We start from the raw sequence: 17,810 nt of genomic DNA on the forward strand, positions 1-17,810 counted from the left end.
AGCAATACTTGCACAAATGGCATTTTAATAAAGCAGATTACACTGTATCTCAGCATATACTTTTAAAACACTGAAGATTAAATATTTCATATCACATTCTATTTCCCTCCAAGTATATAGCTACAATATTGTAGTTTCACAGCATTTTAAAATAACGTGAATATTGACACTGGCTAACAAGCAAACATTTTTAAAATGCCTCTTTTGACACATAAGATCAAGAGGCTACACAAAAACAATGCTATTTGTACTAGAGAATCAAGCACTCAAAAACAAGAAAAACCATGTAGTTTTCCCAGCTAACATTGTAACACATCTTCTGCATGTACCCATCCTGCTTGCTGAATAAGGTAACAGTTATAAAAGACAAGGATGAGCAGCAGCAGATTAAAAAAAAAACCCAAAAAACAACACACAAGAAATTGAGCACAGAGTCAGTGCAAGGTAATTGTCAGAGAGAAGCAGCTAGATTTAGATTGCCAAGAGAACCCTAAAAGTTAGGATTTTGTAACTTGAAAATTCTGGACCTGCAGTCTAAACAAATTCCTTCTGGTATTTTATTTTTTTGGGGGCGGAGGGGATCTCTCTACTAAGCAAAATTCAACCATTATACATCCCTGGTGGCATATATTATACTTCAAGAACAAATTTGCCATTTTTTCAGCTAAACTAGCTGGTGGCAGTGGGAAGTTACTTTCTGACTACCATTTGCCAAGAGGAGCAGGTACTGTTCATCCCTCCCTTTCCTCACTACACAGCACAGCTGCTCTGGCACTTCCCAGGAACACAACTTTTAGATGATCCTCATTTCTACCTTTAAACAATCAAAACACCCAAAAAACAGACAAACAAAAAAAGCCCACCAAAAACAGGCAAACAAAAAAAGCTAATGAGTATGAACAGTACAGTGTAAGCCACCACATTCAGGAGTTTGGTATTTCAATATGAACTGAATGGAATTTTCAAGTAAAGAAACAACACATCTCTGTAGTCAGGTCTGATATACATCCTCCAGGCATAAGAGTTCCCTGGTAGTCCCATACATTATTGCAAGTGCTAAGCAAGTCACAAGTCAGCATTGACAGCACTGAAAACTGAAACCACCTTAAGGCACCATGAACTACTGTACCTTTGGAAGTAGATACTCAGGTATAAACTTTCCAAAATACCTAGGCAACAGGACAGATATAGGCTCAGCATTAAAAATAAATTACAAAAAAAGAGGGGAAAAAAAAGGAGCTGGGGGTGGTAAGCACTTATCTCCTATCATCAATGGATCAATGGTTAGCAACTTTGTATCTGCACCCCTAAATCAGCAGTTCACAGATCAAAGTCTGAGAGTTCATACATATTATATGAGAGATCATACAATTAGATTATAAATTACCTAGAGATGACACTATCTATATAATTTAACTGCAAAACATTTAGAGTATGACATCTGTGTAAAAAGTTCTGGTTGAAGTCATTCAAGGCAGTAGCACAGAAAACTGACCTAAGGTAAGCTGATCCAGAAATTCTTAAGATACAAAAGCTGGGTAGAAATTATGAAGCATGCTGTTCCACACCCGGTCTTTTTAAAATATCCTGAACATTAGGATAATTACTTTGGAAAAGCAATTATACTAATGTTCAGGATATTTGAAAAAGACTTTTAAAAAGGATATTTTTTGCAATTTTTTCTATTTTTTTTTCTATTTTTTCTATTGCGAAAATTTGCAATAGAATTATTAAAAGCTGTGTTACTAAAATATTCAGTTGTTCACATACTCTCACTATCCAGAAAAGGATACAAATCCTTCTCCTTAAACTGAATAAAAATTGCAAGATGGTTTTCCTCAAGCTTCACCAGATGTACTCAGGGGCTGCATCCAGCACGTACTTTCCTCCACTATGATCTTCATATTTGTACACTCTTCCAACTACCAACTCTGAAGAGCCAGCAATATGCTGAGGAGGCGTACAGCCTAGAAATTAAGAAAGCAATCCAAACCAAGCATCTCCACGAGTGCCTCAATTTCCAGAGATGTTGAAAACATATTAAAATCAAATTCTTCAGGTAAAAAAGCACTAGTGTTTAAACACTGAGTGTATATATTTATTCTCTAGTAACTTAAATAGCTTATTTGCTCTTCCTCAAGGCTTCTGAAAAATCATGCTTCAGCTCCAAGGGAAAAAAGGAGTATTTAAAAAACAGATCAGAGAAAAAGAATAACATAAATGAAGACTACTGTGAAATGATCCAAATAATTTTTTTAATAATTTATGGGTATGTACTTAATTCCTACAGAAATGCAAGAGTATTTCCTAAAGACAAAAACTGAAGAAAAGCCAAAGAAAACTTGACTACTTTGGTTCTAAAACTAGAGATATGGGTCTGCAGTGTAATCACTTTTCCTTTTAATACAGCCATTTGTTTCATTTTTCATTCAGAGATCAGTTTTCTAGGACTGAACATGTTCACGTTACAAAGAGTACTTAAGCAAGGGTTTCCCTCAGCCAAAGACAAAACAATTTATAATAAAGCTGAGCTTTAAAATACCTTTAAACTGTACACTTTTTACACTTATGACATACAGTATAGGAACTGTACTTGTTTCTAGAAATATGAAGAGATGCATAAATAGAAGCATGCTGAATTTCTCTGCAGTCTTGAAAAGAAAGTCAATCATTAACATGAAAAGAAAGAATAAAATGTCGTTGTATTTTTGCTCCTGGCATCGAATGACTATTTTTAAAAAAGCCATCTGATGATAGCATCTTTTTAGAGTCTGTTTTTTTTAAAAGTGGCCAATGGAATGAGCTGCCAAAGGCACAACTAAGAACATACTTTCTAATTCTCAGCTCTTAGTTCGTATTCTTTCTTACAGTGTCCCAAAAAAGCAAAACATAAAACCACTATACTACCAATTGGGATTATCTACTTAGGAGAAAGCCAAATTATTTTACACCAATTTCCCCCTTCCATGGACAGTAGTTCCTGTTTAAATAGCAGTATTAGTTGCCTATTGTCAACTAAAGTTTTTCTGCAGTGCATCACTAAACAAAAAAACTATTTTACCAAGCCAATCCTAACACAGAAATCAATCTGATGTTTGTAAACATCACAGGGGAGCTGAAGGCTGTTTATCAAAGTCAGTCGATAAGTAGCTTCTTACATTAACAAAACTTGTTACAGGAAAGAACTGCAGTCTCTAAACACGTATTTATTTAGATTAATTTAACCAGCTTTAATTGCTCCCTACCTGAGACTTGGGAGTCAGCTATTTAAAAGGCATAGTATTATATTAAAAGCCCTCATTTTTGTGCATTCAGTCAGGTCACAGGACAGGAAATGAGCCGGCACACGGAACTGGTGCCTATTTGAGAAACCTTTCAAACTACTGCTCTTAAATTAGTAGGAATTTAATTCAAGAGGTAAACAAATATACTGGTGTTGTAAACACACAAACATAAATTTCAGAAACACTTAAGGAGAAATTATTCTGCTATACAAGGAAAACCCTTGAAGGTTTTTTGTAAAACTGACGTAGATATTACACTACAAGTTTATTCTTAATTTATGTGAGATGAACAAGATTCAAAACTTCCATATACAATTGTAATTTTCATTTTGGATCTCTTAAAATTAGAAAGAGAAGCCCAGAATCCAAAATTACAAATAAAGTTAACTTTGAGCTTGGCTTTTTTTCTTTAATATGAAGATCAACTGCATCTACTATTCTGAGTTCAGCGGTTAATTCTTACAAGTACAGCGAATGACAAGTGAACACACAACGTAACTTAGTCTAACAAAAAAACCCAACCCAAACGTTCTGAGGACAAGACAAATCACTTGATCACTTAGTAATTTCTCTGAGGAAGTTACTGCATTTTTAATGCAACTCCACAGAAGCACAATGTACATAATTAACAGCAGTTCTCTGAAAAAGGCCTTTAAAGAAAGCACATAAAAAACGTACAAAAACTTCAAGGTGGCATTTAAAAGACCTTGTTGAAAATTAAATAGATTAAATATAGGTTTCTCATATTTTGATGGTTTGCTTACCTCTGGGGGGGAATATAAGGAGCAGATACTGTTGGCATAACTGTACAGGGTTCAACCACTGTTTTCTTGGCTTTTTTTGTCTTTTTCCTGATTTTTGATGTAGACCTAGCAGTTCTCACTGATCCCTCCTTTCTACAAACACCGTTTTTGATTTCGGCTTCTCCATAAATATTGAGCGGTCTCCGTGTGCAACCTGGTGGAGTATGTACATCGCAATAGGCAGTCTTTTTCACAGAGAACGTTGTTCCACTGCCAGTTAGTTCTTTCACAGGTTCCATTTTCATATACAGACCAGCCTTTTGAGCACACGTCACATGGAATGCAGTATAGCAGTTTGCTTTGTGGCACTGGATGCAGGCACCAACACCTTTCTGTTTACAGAGGTAGCATGTTAACTTCCATCTGGCTGGGGGAATGTTCCTGACACCATCAATTGGCTCAATAAAAACCGTATTGGCAAATCCAACTTCTGGAATCCACAGAGCACACACCACGTGTCCCCAACGATCATCATCTGTCTTTTTAAAGGCACCTCCCTTGTTTGGGCACAGCACACAGTCTACAGGCCGAGAGCGGGACTGCAAACAGTGTCTGCAGAGCCACTGGCCCTCAGGTATATATGGCACCCCATAGCATTCCTGATGTACTGCTAAATTACACATATCACAAAACAGGATCACATTGCTGTTCTGACATTCACCATCCATGCATATACAACACACTGCATCTTCATCAATTAAAGACTGATGATCACCCTGTTTTTGGTTCTCACAATAAGACTCTTTTTCAAATCTATCCATAAGGAATTCAAACATATTTTGGGAAACAACTGACACTCCATCACTCTTCCGCTTATCATTGATCAATTCTAACCATGCATAATCTTCCTCATCCATGTCATACTCAACTTCGTTATCAAGTTCTTCTGCTGACTTCTCAATGAATTTGTAATAAATTGGAGGTCTCCGAGGAGCTGAAGGGGGACTGTATTCAACAATCCGTACTTTTGGTTCTGGAAGAGGAGCTGTTGTAGCAGGTATACCATGTGAGCTTGGAAGAACTTCATTTTTCTTTTTCACTTTGTTGTTTTTATGCCGTTTGCTTCTTAGACAAACTGGTGGTCTTTCACTATTTTCTTTATTGCTGTTGCATTCACTCATTTCCTGGGCAGTAAGATCATCTTCTAATATAATTTCTAAAGGATCAAAGATACTGATCCTATGCAGTCGACCTTCAATTTCTATTTCAACCATCCTTTGAGCTTGAGCATATGTCAAGGTTTCTCGTGTCGGGGAGTGCTTAATACTGCATGGGGAAGAAGAATGCCTTGCTGCCGATACTCGATGGCATCTTCCTTTTCTCCTCATTTGGTAATGTTTACCTAAAATCAGAGCAATTGTTAATATTATAAACTTCAAATAATTATATCAAAATATTAGTTTTACTGTAGTAAGGGAAAAAACCTTCCGTTCTACAGCCCTCTATGCATATATTTAACTAAAAGTACACAAACCCTAAATCCTGTCAGTCTTACTCAACAGGACTGCTCAGTCTTGTACAAGTTTAACTTGAAGATCAATAGATCTTCTAAGTAACAGCTTCCCTGAATAAACAGAGCTATACAAAATTCTTGCTAGAAACCCTCTAGAAGCACTGTTGGCAAGACCATTGCATGAGAACAAAAACATTTCAGATAAGTCACAGATAAAAAAAAAACCCCAAACATTTGTTACCTTGTAAGAAAACCTTTAATACAATACTTAACAACTTAGGGGTGCCTGCAGTTTGAAAATTTTTGCAACAACTACAGATTATGTCCTCTAGACCTCTCTTCAAAAGAACTAATGCAATTGTGAAAGAAAAATGAGTTTTCTCTGAATTTTCTTCCAGTGCAATTTGAGACACTCATGTTATCAACTCAACTACTATGGCTATTTTTAAAAGCTAGAAAAGCACACATACTTCCACATTTGGCAAGTGGGCAGTTTGACAGCCCTGTACTTTTTTTTTTTTTACTTTCCTCAATCCTTAGTGAGCCCATTATTCTTCACAACATGACAAGAACATGACAGAACTCTTAGTGCCCAATATGGTGCAGTATGGACTGTAACTAGTAAATATTTCACCTGTAAAGCAGATTTGACTTAGGGCCAAAACATGTTCCCTGCTTTTAAGTACACACAGTCTTCTCCTTCAACAGATTCTTCAGGAGCTGTTCTCAGACCAACTGCTGATAGATAAAAATCCTCCTGTTTACAAACCCAGTCCTAAGCTCTTTAAAACAATTTTTAGGTTTACAACCTACTGCAAAAAGATCACATACCTTACAAGAAGATAGCTTTCTCCCCCCACTCCGAAGCTCCGTGACTAGGATGGTTACAAAACTTCTAATTTAAAAGCTTCCATACATACTCGTGCCTTTTGACATCTTGAAAATATTATAAACCTGACTGACATTGTCAAGTCTAAAATTCTATTCCACTCCTTCCTTCTTCCCAATAAATCATTAATAAATAGCATCATTCAACCTCAGCTATATAAAAAACCCTTCATCTTGAATCACTGCCTAAAGTATTATTAGGGCCTCACCATTTCAGCTCTGAATTTTGAGTCAGGACTGCTCACTATATCACAACTAGTGTTAGCATCTATTGCCAAAATAGAGAAATCAAAACACAATTGCTGTAAAAGACCAATATCTCTATTTCAGGAAGAAAACAGCAAGCACTGAATTACTAACTACATTATTTACTCCATGCTGCTTGCCTTTTGCTCAGGTCTGTGATGCCAATTCCTAAAAGCCTCAAAGCACTGAAGGAACTCCTTTCACAGGAAGACTACTACATCACTCAGGCAACTTACCCTAAGACTAGTTCCCAAAAAGCTCTGATCTGTCTGCTCTCACAAACACTCTGTTTTCATAATCTAAGCTAGTTTTATTATTCATGCAAGAATTGCACTTCTCATAAATCTGACTTTTACACAACCCATTCTTAACCCTTATTACTAGTTTCTATACCATACAGCCAGACAACAGCCAGTGTTTAATCCTGACAGATCTCTGTTCTGCTCTTTATAAACAGCACAAGAATATAAAAGGTTGCATTTCTTCAAACAACTTTGGAAGAAGCATTTAATAATTAAATTCTGTAAAACAACACAGGATTCAATCATACTAGTTTCTTAACTGCAGAAAACAGTTTAAACAACTAATACTGCCAAAGAAGGTCCAACCACTAAAACATACTAGTAATTTAACCAAAATTAAAAATTAGTTCCCAGTTTCAATACAGATTTAGTAATTCAGAAACCCAAACGTATTACAATGGCCCTGATTTGTTAATGTGAACAAGTAATGATGGATTCTTCAGCTAAAACACACTGATGTGTCCATGTACAGCAACTTATTACAGTCCAGAATTGACTCAATTTACTTGTCAATCAAAACCTAGGTTTACAGAATGTTTACCTTGTATAATTGCATTTCAATTCTGTCTAGATGCAAAAGCCTGCTTTGGTATTTTAAATGCCCCTTCCTACATTTTAGCTGGTTGTGTATCTGTTCGTAGTGGCTCCTGAGGTTAGAGACTGTTTCAGAAAAAATACAGAGGGATGGATGTGAGGTGACCTTCAGAAATCAAAAACACGTGTAACTTGTCCACACTACCTTAGCCCAGTACCACAGAAAAACACATTAATGCTATGTTTCCAAGCTCTCCACTCCCCCTCCCTCTCTGTTCCCAAGATTCTCCAGTATGGCTTCAGGCAGGAATTAAAAATAGGAAGAAAATACTCAAAAGCACAAGATCTTTAATCTTGCTTAAAGATTTCGGACGGCTGTTGCAAAAGTAAAACGAACTGTATGAACCAGACTGATAAAAAAATTACTGAGGTAACACCTAACTTAACAGTAAATACAGCTGACTTAGGAAGAAAGTTACAGTCTCAAACACAGAATGGATACCCTACAAATACAATGTAATGCATACAGAATCGAAACTGGTAGTACTCAGGCCGAATTTCATGCAAATTTAGCGTGAATAAGTTTAAAGCCCTAGAGGCAAAAGCAGTGTTTTGTTTCTCCCAAATTCTTCTGTTTGCAAATGTTCTATAAATACTCCGGATGAAGATCAGAGTTCTGCATAGCAAATTCATGACCCACAACTGGTTTGCCTTTCCTATGCAATTATCAGCTGGCATTTCTCCCTCCTACCCCCGCCCCCCTTCCCAGTATCCTGTAGATCAACAGGAACAAGGACCAAGATGTAAATTTGAAGCATAAACTAAGACAAGTTTCCATTCAATGACCACAAGGATACTGCACTAACCGCACACAAAATTATTTTAATGCACTTCTGTTAGCACTGTCCTGCCCTCAAAGACTGTGGGATATAAACCAGGAAAGTTATCCACAGCTCTCATCTCCTAAAGTTGCATCAGCTACTTGGGAAGGAAATCACCAGCAGACGTTTTTCCTTCCCATAAAAGAAGTATACTGAGATAGCTGTTTCTGTCAAATACATTGTATGATACAAAAAGGAGAAGAAGAAGAAGAAAAAAAAGCTATTTATCAAGGTGTAGGATAGCTAAAACCAACAATACCACGCACTTCTAAATTACAATCTCTGCCCTAGTTACTTTCCTCCTCCCCTTCAAATAAACTGTCTTTAGTCCCTGGATCCCTGCTCAATGGACTAGGGAATTCCACTCTCAATGGCACTTTCATGCAGACCATTAAAAAGAGAAAGACACAGGAATGCCACTAGAATACTCTTTAGTCCTAGACAATGAGGGACGGTAAGCAAACAGTGCTTACACACACTGGGTGGACATCACCCGCCGCTTCAGCCGCGCAGCAGGAGCGATTCCCCGGGGCACGGCCCAGCGCGGGGGCTCACGGAGCCCAGCGAACGTGCGCGGGCACGGCCAAGACACGCGAACCACCAGAGCCGTTCTCTCCCGGCCCGGCGGAAAAAAGCGCACCGACGCCAGCTCCCGCACGCCGCCAGCTCCCGCAGCCATCCCGGAATCCTGCCTCCCGCGCGCGGCTGCCCACGCCCCCGGGCCCGCCCTCGCCGGTGCCGCGCCAACACTTCCTGCCCACGCCCAGGGAGCCTCCAACGCGCCCGCTCCCCTCCCGCCGATGGTTCCTGCCCGGCGCGGCTCCCCCCTCCCGGCCCCCGGCAGGATGGTTCCTGCCCGGGCCCATCATCTCCAGCCCTTCCCAACAGTCACTCCCTCCCCGCCGCGAAAATACTCGGCCCACAAATATGGCGGCTGACAAAACAGCTCCAGCGGCGCCCTCCCTCCCTCCCCCAGACCGCCGCGCTCGCCTCGCCTCTCCGCCCGCCCGCCGGGCGCGGCGCATTCGTGAGGCGCGGTGCGCGTCGCCGTCCGGCTGCGGGCTCGGCGCTCGGCTCCCGGGGCTGAGCGGCTCCCCTCCCCCCGCGGCACAAACAATGCGGCTTCACCACAGCGCTGCGCCGACGGGGGGGAGGAGGAGAGGCGGGCGGGGAGGGAGGGAGCGAGCGAGCCGCTCGGGGCGGGAACGCGCTGGCCCCGCGACCGCGCTCCCGCCCGGACCGGCCGGGCCCGAGCCCGAACCCGCCGCGCGTCCCTGGTACAACGTTCGAACGGCCCAGCGCGGGGGCCAGGGAACGGATGGAGGCGGGACGCGGCTCGTTACAAAACCGAGGCTAAAAAGTTGAAGCGAATGGTATTTATTATCTTTTTGGGGAGAAGTCCAAGCTCAAGATTCCTTACGTAGAAAATATGTTTGAAAGTCAGCTCTTTCATGGTCTCTGGGTCAAGCTGCTGCTTGCAGATTAACTGATAATAGCCATACATTTTGACAGGGAAAAAGGTTATTTCTGGCTTCCCCTGTGAAGGACAGCCTTTGTTAGGTATTATTTTTAGACAGCCATTACAGCCATGTTCGAGAACTGGAGATTTTACTGAGATACATTTCTTCAAGGCAGCTGCACTCACATACTTGGAAAACAACATTTTAGCTGGCCCAGTCTAACACAAACACTTGTCTGTGCTGATCATCCAGAGCAAGTCCTGCATACAGTAAAAAGCAAGTGATTGAGAGTAGGTATGATTCTTTTTACCCACCAGTTATTTTGCATCTACTCAGCTAAATTGCTACAAAACAACTTACCAATTCATTGTTATGTTTTCTCTAGCAGTAAGAGGTTTCCTTGCCTTAAAAACCATTTGGTCCTACAATAAATATATGACTAGTGAATGAGAAATAGATACACCTGTTATTACTTGTAGAAAGTTAATTAAGGTCCAGAGAGTTTAAGCAACTAGGCTGTGGAAATCTTGTAGAATATGAAAAGCACTTTCCAAATTCTTTTTTCCTCATCAAGGACCATTTAGCCCACTAATCTCTGGAAAAAAAACCACAAGCTATTAAAGCAGCTAACATTCATGCAGTCTGCTCAGTGTAGGAATAAATCCTTAGGCTCAGACACACAAAGTACCTTCAACTTCCAATACAAGAAAGTTTGTACAAACTGTGGAGGCCATCTGCCATCTACATACTTGCCTGTAAGGAACTACTCTCCAGTTAAATGGTTTTAGTGACCCTGCCACCAGTCTCAGACGTCTTAAAACACGCTGATATAAGTTAGTGTTGTTGCTCTGGAATAAAACCTGTGATAGAAACGTATCAAAGAGGGAGCATTGCACCATACCGTATCATGTATATTAGTGTGCACAGTATAAAAATGAATAGAAATAATGTCAAAAACCAAATAAGATTATGATAAGGAAATATGTTGGTTTATCTTTTAAGATAATCCACGTGTATCTGCTGTGCAACTGTACAAATACTTTTTAAGTGGAGACAAGTTTTCCATAGAAACCTTGATGGTGTCCACATTCTAATGTGCCTGACACACATCAAGTCTGGCTTTTTTCCAAGATTCTTTTTTCTGCCAGGTGGGCTTCAGCATTCTATAGTCCCTGGACATCCCTTTGAAAATGCAGTATTCCTTATTGGTATTTGCACCATTTGACCATTTTTCTGTAATTTAAACACATGCTTCTAGATTCTTCCAATTACTCTCAGTAAGAAGGTGGTATGTTTTTGCTCTGGAGCATCCAGGCTAGGACACAGACCTCATGTCATTCCTCTATGTGGTATTTCAGAGTAACAGCACAAAGATCAGGAGTTTTCGCTCTGGAGCATCCAGGCTAGGACACAGACCTCATGTCATTCCTCTATGTGGTATTTCAGAGTAACAGCACAAAGATCAGGGCACACTCAACAAAAAGCTCTGTATCTGGAGTCTTAGACTTCTAAATAATTTCTTATTGACCCTATGACAGGCTACTAGAGCAGGATGCTCAACCTCTCCTTTTTAAGTATTAGTACATTAGCCCATGTAGAACAGTATGTAATATTGTCTGGGGCATCTGACCAGTCCTCAGCACATGTGCCTATAACCTCAAAGATCTGTTACCTTCATCTTTTCCACCTCACAAGCGAAACATGGTTACTCAAGAGAATACAATTCTACTAGCCTATGGTTCAATTTCAAGCCAAAAATAAGAAGTCTTCTGATGCCTAGTTTGATGGCAACAGACCCCCCAGTAGGTTTTTTCACACCAGTTCAACATGTGCAAGGGGCTTCAGTCCCAGTCCTTCAGAATCCTCATACCCCTACCTGGCAGCATCAAACTGTTAAACAAGTTGCCAATGCTGACTCACTCTGCATGGAAAACTACACAGAAGGAGGATCTTCTGTCTGCCAGCTTTCACCTCCACTAGTTGTCAAACTCTCAACAGAATCACTGCAACAAAGATCACATAAAGAAACACAATTACTATTTATCTGCCTTGGCATCCTCTATTTTCTCATAGAATCAAACCTCATGAGACACATTTCTATGTTTCTAAAGTGTATCACCTTTGTTTCACAGATTAATAAAAGTCAACTCAAGACTCACTGCAGCATTCAATACTGGCAGAGGTACTGACCTACTTTGGATGCAACTTGGTATCCTTCTCCTGACCTGAACAGCTGGCAGCTGAAGGGACAAGAAAGAATTGGAACTCACTCCTCACTCCTTAGAACCTGCAACAACCTGCATTTCAAGAAAGGTTTTGGACTGCCATAACATACACTTGTGGGTCTTCTTCCTATCATGATGACAAATCTGCCGAACCTCCCATGTGATACTTCTGCATGATGCCTTAAGGTAATGTATCACCAGCAAGTTTTCAGGTTTGGCTTCTCCATTGCACAATTTACACCTTCACACTCATAAATGAGATACAACATTACCATGGTCCTCTCATCCTACATGGGAGTGCTTTTAGATCTCACTCACTTCATCAGTCATGGTATGCGGCACTGGTAGAATACTCGCAGGCATGACTTTGCAAGTTCACAAAAGAAAAGTTGCTCCTAAGCTCACAGAAGTCAGAACAGCATTCACTGTGGAAAAGATGCTGTAACCTTATCAATAGGCACATTACAGCAGTGTGCTCACAAAATTTCAGCTCTGTAGTTTCAGTCTGTGGGATGGTTGTGCAGGATCACTCTGCATCTTCTGGGTGACCTTTGCAAATTTTAGTATTTACAGAAAAATACACATTATCACTGATCCATCTCCTAGTTATCATTGATATCTTGTAAGAAAGACTGGTATGTCATACTAGACTGAGAGGGATATATGGTTCAAAGTCTTGGATGACCATCCCAAAACGAAGATCAAATTTTTGGCTTCAAATATATAAAAAAAAGTGTTGGTCCATTTTACTCCTACTTGTTTACTGAATATATTCCTTGATCTGTAGTTAGGAAGAATTGTCTGGATTTTCCTTCTCACTCCTCTGATCTGGAAGTTTTAGCTGTATTATGACAAAAGGGGGAATAAAAATGAAATAATATTGGTGTATATAATGTTCACCAACTGCTATGGAATCAAAGATTTTTTGTTTCTTACAGCCTCAGTAACTCTTACTTCCTGCACATACCACCTTTCTCATTCTCACAGCCAAAGTGGTTCTTTGTTTAGGAATTGCTAAGACCTTTTAGTCTGACCCTTCAGAACAGTTCATGTTGATCCAAACAAGCAGTCTTCACCAAAACACAAGTTAAAAAACACACTGGGAGCTGTGTCAGTGCCTTTTATGGTACTGATGAAGGTTCAGAGACCTTTCATCCTCAGAGCTGCACCAGAAGTCATGCTTGATCAGGGTGCTTGCAAAGAAATACCTTTGTGAGCTGCATCTGCTTAGCAGTCCTATGGAATGTTATCTATAGATAAGCTTGAGGATCATTTAACAGAGTGGTCTTCAAGTAGTAAAGCTGCTATGTAAAGGCCCTTACCCCATTTCCATTTAAGCATTTGTTGGAACTACTGCTTGGGGTCACCTACTGCAAGAAGAGGTGTGTTTCCTGTCACTTGCTGACAGAGAGATACACCAAGCACTTTGCTGAGATACACAACTGACAGGGAAACCTATTGCCTGCTTTACTCATCCACTATCTTGAATCCTTTAACATCATGTACCTTTAGGATTTTGCAGTTTTAAGATGCTCTCTACAATATGTGCTCATAACTGTTGCATGGTGGAAGGTAAGGATTGAGCTCACTCCTCTGGACACTGCAAAGATGCAAAACCAAACTTCATGATTAGGATATATATGAAAACATATGTAAACTATGCTTCGATAATAGAAAACAAAAAACCTCACCCAAATTACAACATGCTGCAACACAAGCACAGAGCTTGCTCGTGTACTGACCTGTAGGTCTGCCAAACAGCAAAACTACCATCTACTATTTTTGAGACTATTTTATCGAGAACAAACCCTTGGAACAGAGCTATTGTTGCTCTTATGTATAATGATATTGCTGGTTCCAGAAGAGATGAGTAGACAGAGACATAATCAAGAGAATAATATTCCCCTTCTCTTCTGTCATTGTCTCTTTGGTATCAATTATTCAATTCCTAGTGTTTCCAGTTTGGCACCTTTATTATGTTCTGCATAGTAACTCCCCCTGCAAAGATCTTTGTGGGAAGCTATTCCTGCCACAGGATAACTACCATCAGAACAACCCCTTCATAAACAAGTCACCAATCTTCTGTTTAGCTCCCAAGAGTGCCTTCCTGCATGATCAGATGAAAATGATTACCAGCACAAGAGAGCAGCAGTAAAGTAAATCCAGGATCTGGAAGTTCCTCTTCAGTATCCCCAGTTATTAGCCATCATTAGTTTAGCTTACAAAAGCAGCTGCATATTTAGAATTGGAGTGTCTGTCAATTCACACAGCATAACTAACCCATAACCCCAAGTTATGGGTAAAGACAACATCAGTGGTAATGGATAGGAATCAAAAAACAAAACAGTAATTGCTACGCAAAAAGTTCTAAAAATATAATACTTGCACAGCTAAGAATTACAAAACAGAGTGGCTAAACAATCTACATTGGATCTTGACCTCTTTTTTCACAAGACACACTGAGAAAACAGTAGCAGACATAAGACAGAATTTATAGAAAGGTAACACAAAAAAAAGGACCTATTTGAACTGAACAATTTTGTCAAATGCAGTCATAGCAAAGGGAAAACAAAGGGTGCTCCATACCTGTATCTGATACACAATGATTTTTGAGAAATACAATTTCTTTTAGTTTCTGTGGTTGTTCTCCTGATCAGGTTTGGATTTCAGAAGATACCCGAGTTTGTGATAAATGAAGTAACTCACCAAGATAGCACAACCCATGTAAACAATATTACGCAAACACATTGTTACTGTCTCTCTTTCCTACTTCCTGATCCTCTCCTCTGCACTGCAAAGGATTCTTGACAGAGCACTCATCCAAAAACAAGATGCTCATTGCCTTCATAATTTTTAATTATATATAATGTTTATTTTATTTGTTGAAACCCCTAGAGTGACTCTCTCATTCTCAATTCCTCTGGTGTCAGTTTAAAAACTTACAAATGTAATATGAGATGAGGTATAAGCTCTGAGGGAAGTTGTTTTCCCAGTTAGCTCACTCACAAACACGTATCTAAGAAACAATGTCCAATGTTTACAATGAGTTAATACTTCAGCCTTAGCATAATTAAAATTAAATTAGTAATGAGACCCAAATCCAGTCTTAATTACTTTACTATCTCTTCCTCATTCATTCTAGAGGACAAACCTCTAGAATGATGATTAAGATGGTTTGCAATGGAGGAAGTTTGACTGTTAGAATCCCTAGTCGTTTGTCACTGAAGAAATTGAAAAAATAGATGGGCTCATTCAGAATTAAAATTTGCCTCCTCATTTATATGGGGAAGGACTACAAGAAAGTGACATCAAAATCTGGGAAGGAAAAATAAAGTGAAAAATAAGTCAGAAGTAAGATTCCACAAAAAAGCCTGAACCACCAAGAGCAACCAACATGGCCTGTAGCTTCCTCTGTACAGAGGAGCCCAACTCGTGTGTATCATTTAACAAGTAGCAACGAGCCCTACACATCTTTGTTTGTCCCAGACTTGCTACTGCCACACCCAAGGCCTGATGCTGCCTAATTAAGACAATTTCCAAACTCATGTATATGTAAATCAGTTCTGATACTGATGGCTTCATCAGGTAGACAAAATCTCCACAGACCCAATAGAAATGCTAGAATAGGAACTTCAAACTGACCACTCCTGAATGACATACTCCAGCACTATGTTCACTCCACATAAAGGGCAAGTATGAGAAAATCCTGTCTCTACATACTATTATATGCTCAACTCCAAGTCAAAAGTCAGCAACGTACACCTCTCATGTGCTACAGAATGAGGATGATACAGATTAAACATTTGTGTTTGTAACAAATGAAGTAATTAATATAAATGCACAAGGGCATCATGGTTTTGGCAGGGAATGCTTGCTCCTAACTACTGTGTGATTACTGTGTGATTGTCAATGATCTCTGAGCACTAACCTTGACACCTTTGATCTGATGAGCAGAGCCAAATACTCACTGAAATAAATGGGAATGTATGCTAAATATAAGTACCTTCCTATGTTACAAGTTCTTAGAAATCATACCCCTGTGATAGATACTAAATTGGACATCCAAATTTAGTACTTTTGACCTCTATTTTAAGGTTTTGATCATTAAGCTGACATTGCCTGGATAGGTTCCTGGAAGAGGCTGGAGTCTATACAAGGAGGAAAGGAGATAATTTTATAAAATGTATTACCTCAGTGCATAAGAAAATCTCTAATTCTTTGTGCTTTATTTAAGAACTTCTATCTCTTAATGTAGTTTTAGTCTTCATGACTTCATTGGAAAATGCATCTTTGATGCAGAAGTTACTAGAGGTGAAACCAAAGGTTTGAGTGAAAATAAGTGTACCAGAGCAGGTTTGGAGATAAATATTAAGTGCTCAATTTTGCTAAAACAAGGTAATGGCACCAATGCTACTAACTATACTGTTGTTATCAACATTTAGTGTTTCCAAATATATACAAATGTAGAAAGCCAGAACTACATCAATTTATCACTGCAGTATCAACATTATGTTTACTACCAGGAAAAAAATGGAAGGAAGGAAGCAATACAACTGGACTAAGATGAACAGCCCAGTGACTGGAGAGACCCTGGGACCACAACACACAAAACTGCCTGCAGCACTAAACAACTACATTTGGCTAATAACATAATATTGAAATAGGTGTATTGCAGGCATACTTTAAGTTCTGTCACAGTAGGATAGGATATAGGAATTTAATTTAGTTTCCAACTGGTCTTTGGCTCTGCTAGAGCCTAAGTTCAACCCCAGTAGCAAGAATGATAGAAAGATGGTTACTTACAGCTACAGAAGTGATGTTTCTTTCTTCTCTGAACCTATAATAGCTTTTTTTCCAGAGAACCTGAACAATTTCCTTGGAAACATGGTCTCCTAGCTTTCTGCTATTCTACAAAACATAACGGAGAGCCAGATACTTGTGGTTTGCTCCAGGGACTAGAATGAGAAATTACTTTTTTATATTCATTTAATATCATATCACTTTTAATTCATGTCAGGTTCAGTTAACCATGCAAATAAAGATGTTTATTCACAATATCTGAAACAGATAACAAGATTGTAAATGCATAAATGGAGGAAAAATCAAAGAAAAAAAAATCACTCTTCTGAAGTTAAATTATGGAAGTTTTGGGTTCTTCCTGTCAGAATGCCTTGCAGATTTTCCCAACTATCTGTCTTCCTAAATGACTATGTTTGTTCACATAATTACACCTCAGACTGCAGCCTTTATGGAAAATCTGTATCTTTAGACTATCACCACACCAGTGCTGCTACATTCACCACAAGCTGGCAGTCTGGAGCCTTCTCTAGGAATTGCAGTTACTTACTCTTTCTTTTACCTGCCACCAGATCACCACCTCTGTGTTTTATTCATCACATTGCTTGGTTGTTTGTGAGACGACGTTCCGGATCCAGCTTTGCTCAGATTTTTAAGACCCGATTTCTTGAGTTTCTGGTGTATTTGTGTAAAACAAAAAGAACAGAGAAATTCCAGTTATTTCACTCAATCTGTGATATACACCTGTAGATTATATACAGAATCACTGATTGGTTCTCAAGCCACCTAAAAGATAATTTAAAGAAATAATTAACTTCCATTAATCTCAACTTCCCTAACCCTTAAGAAAATTTTCAGAATAGGATGTATGAAAAAATGAAAAGATACAGAAAGGTGATTACAGAAAGAGCAACATGCAGTGCAAAAGTGCAAAATT

At 39.3% G+C, this 17,810-nt stretch overlaps 1 protein-coding gene across 5 annotated transcripts in view; it reads right to left on the reverse strand.

The window, feature by feature from the left end:
* The window catches only part of BRD1 (bromodomain containing 1), a 66,666-nt gene extending 49,065 nt beyond the window's left edge, over positions 1–17,601 (reverse strand). For 3 of the 5 annotated variants that reach the window (XM_039726835.1, XM_039726834.1, XM_039726836.1), the window contains exon 1: positions 4,049–5,429. In XM_039726835.1, the coding sequence (XP_039582769.1) occupies positions 4,049–5,415 (1,367 nt within the window). In that variant the 5' untranslated portion in view covers positions 5,416–5,429. Of the gene's footprint in view, positions 1–4,048; positions 5,430–8,864; positions 9,000–17,423 lie in introns of those variants that run through there. The other 2 variants (XM_039726832.1, XM_039726833.1) reach the window with 2 other exon arrangements.
* Between the last annotated feature and the right edge of the window lie 209 nt (positions 17,602–17,810).

This window comes from Passer montanus, unplaced genomic scaffold, assembly GCF_014805655.1.
Source record: "Passer montanus isolate IOZ18808 unplaced genomic scaffold, ASM1480565v1 scaffold6, whole genome shotgun sequence".
Classification (NCBI taxonomy): Eukaryota; Metazoa; Chordata; class Aves; order Passeriformes; family Passeridae; genus Passer; species Passer montanus.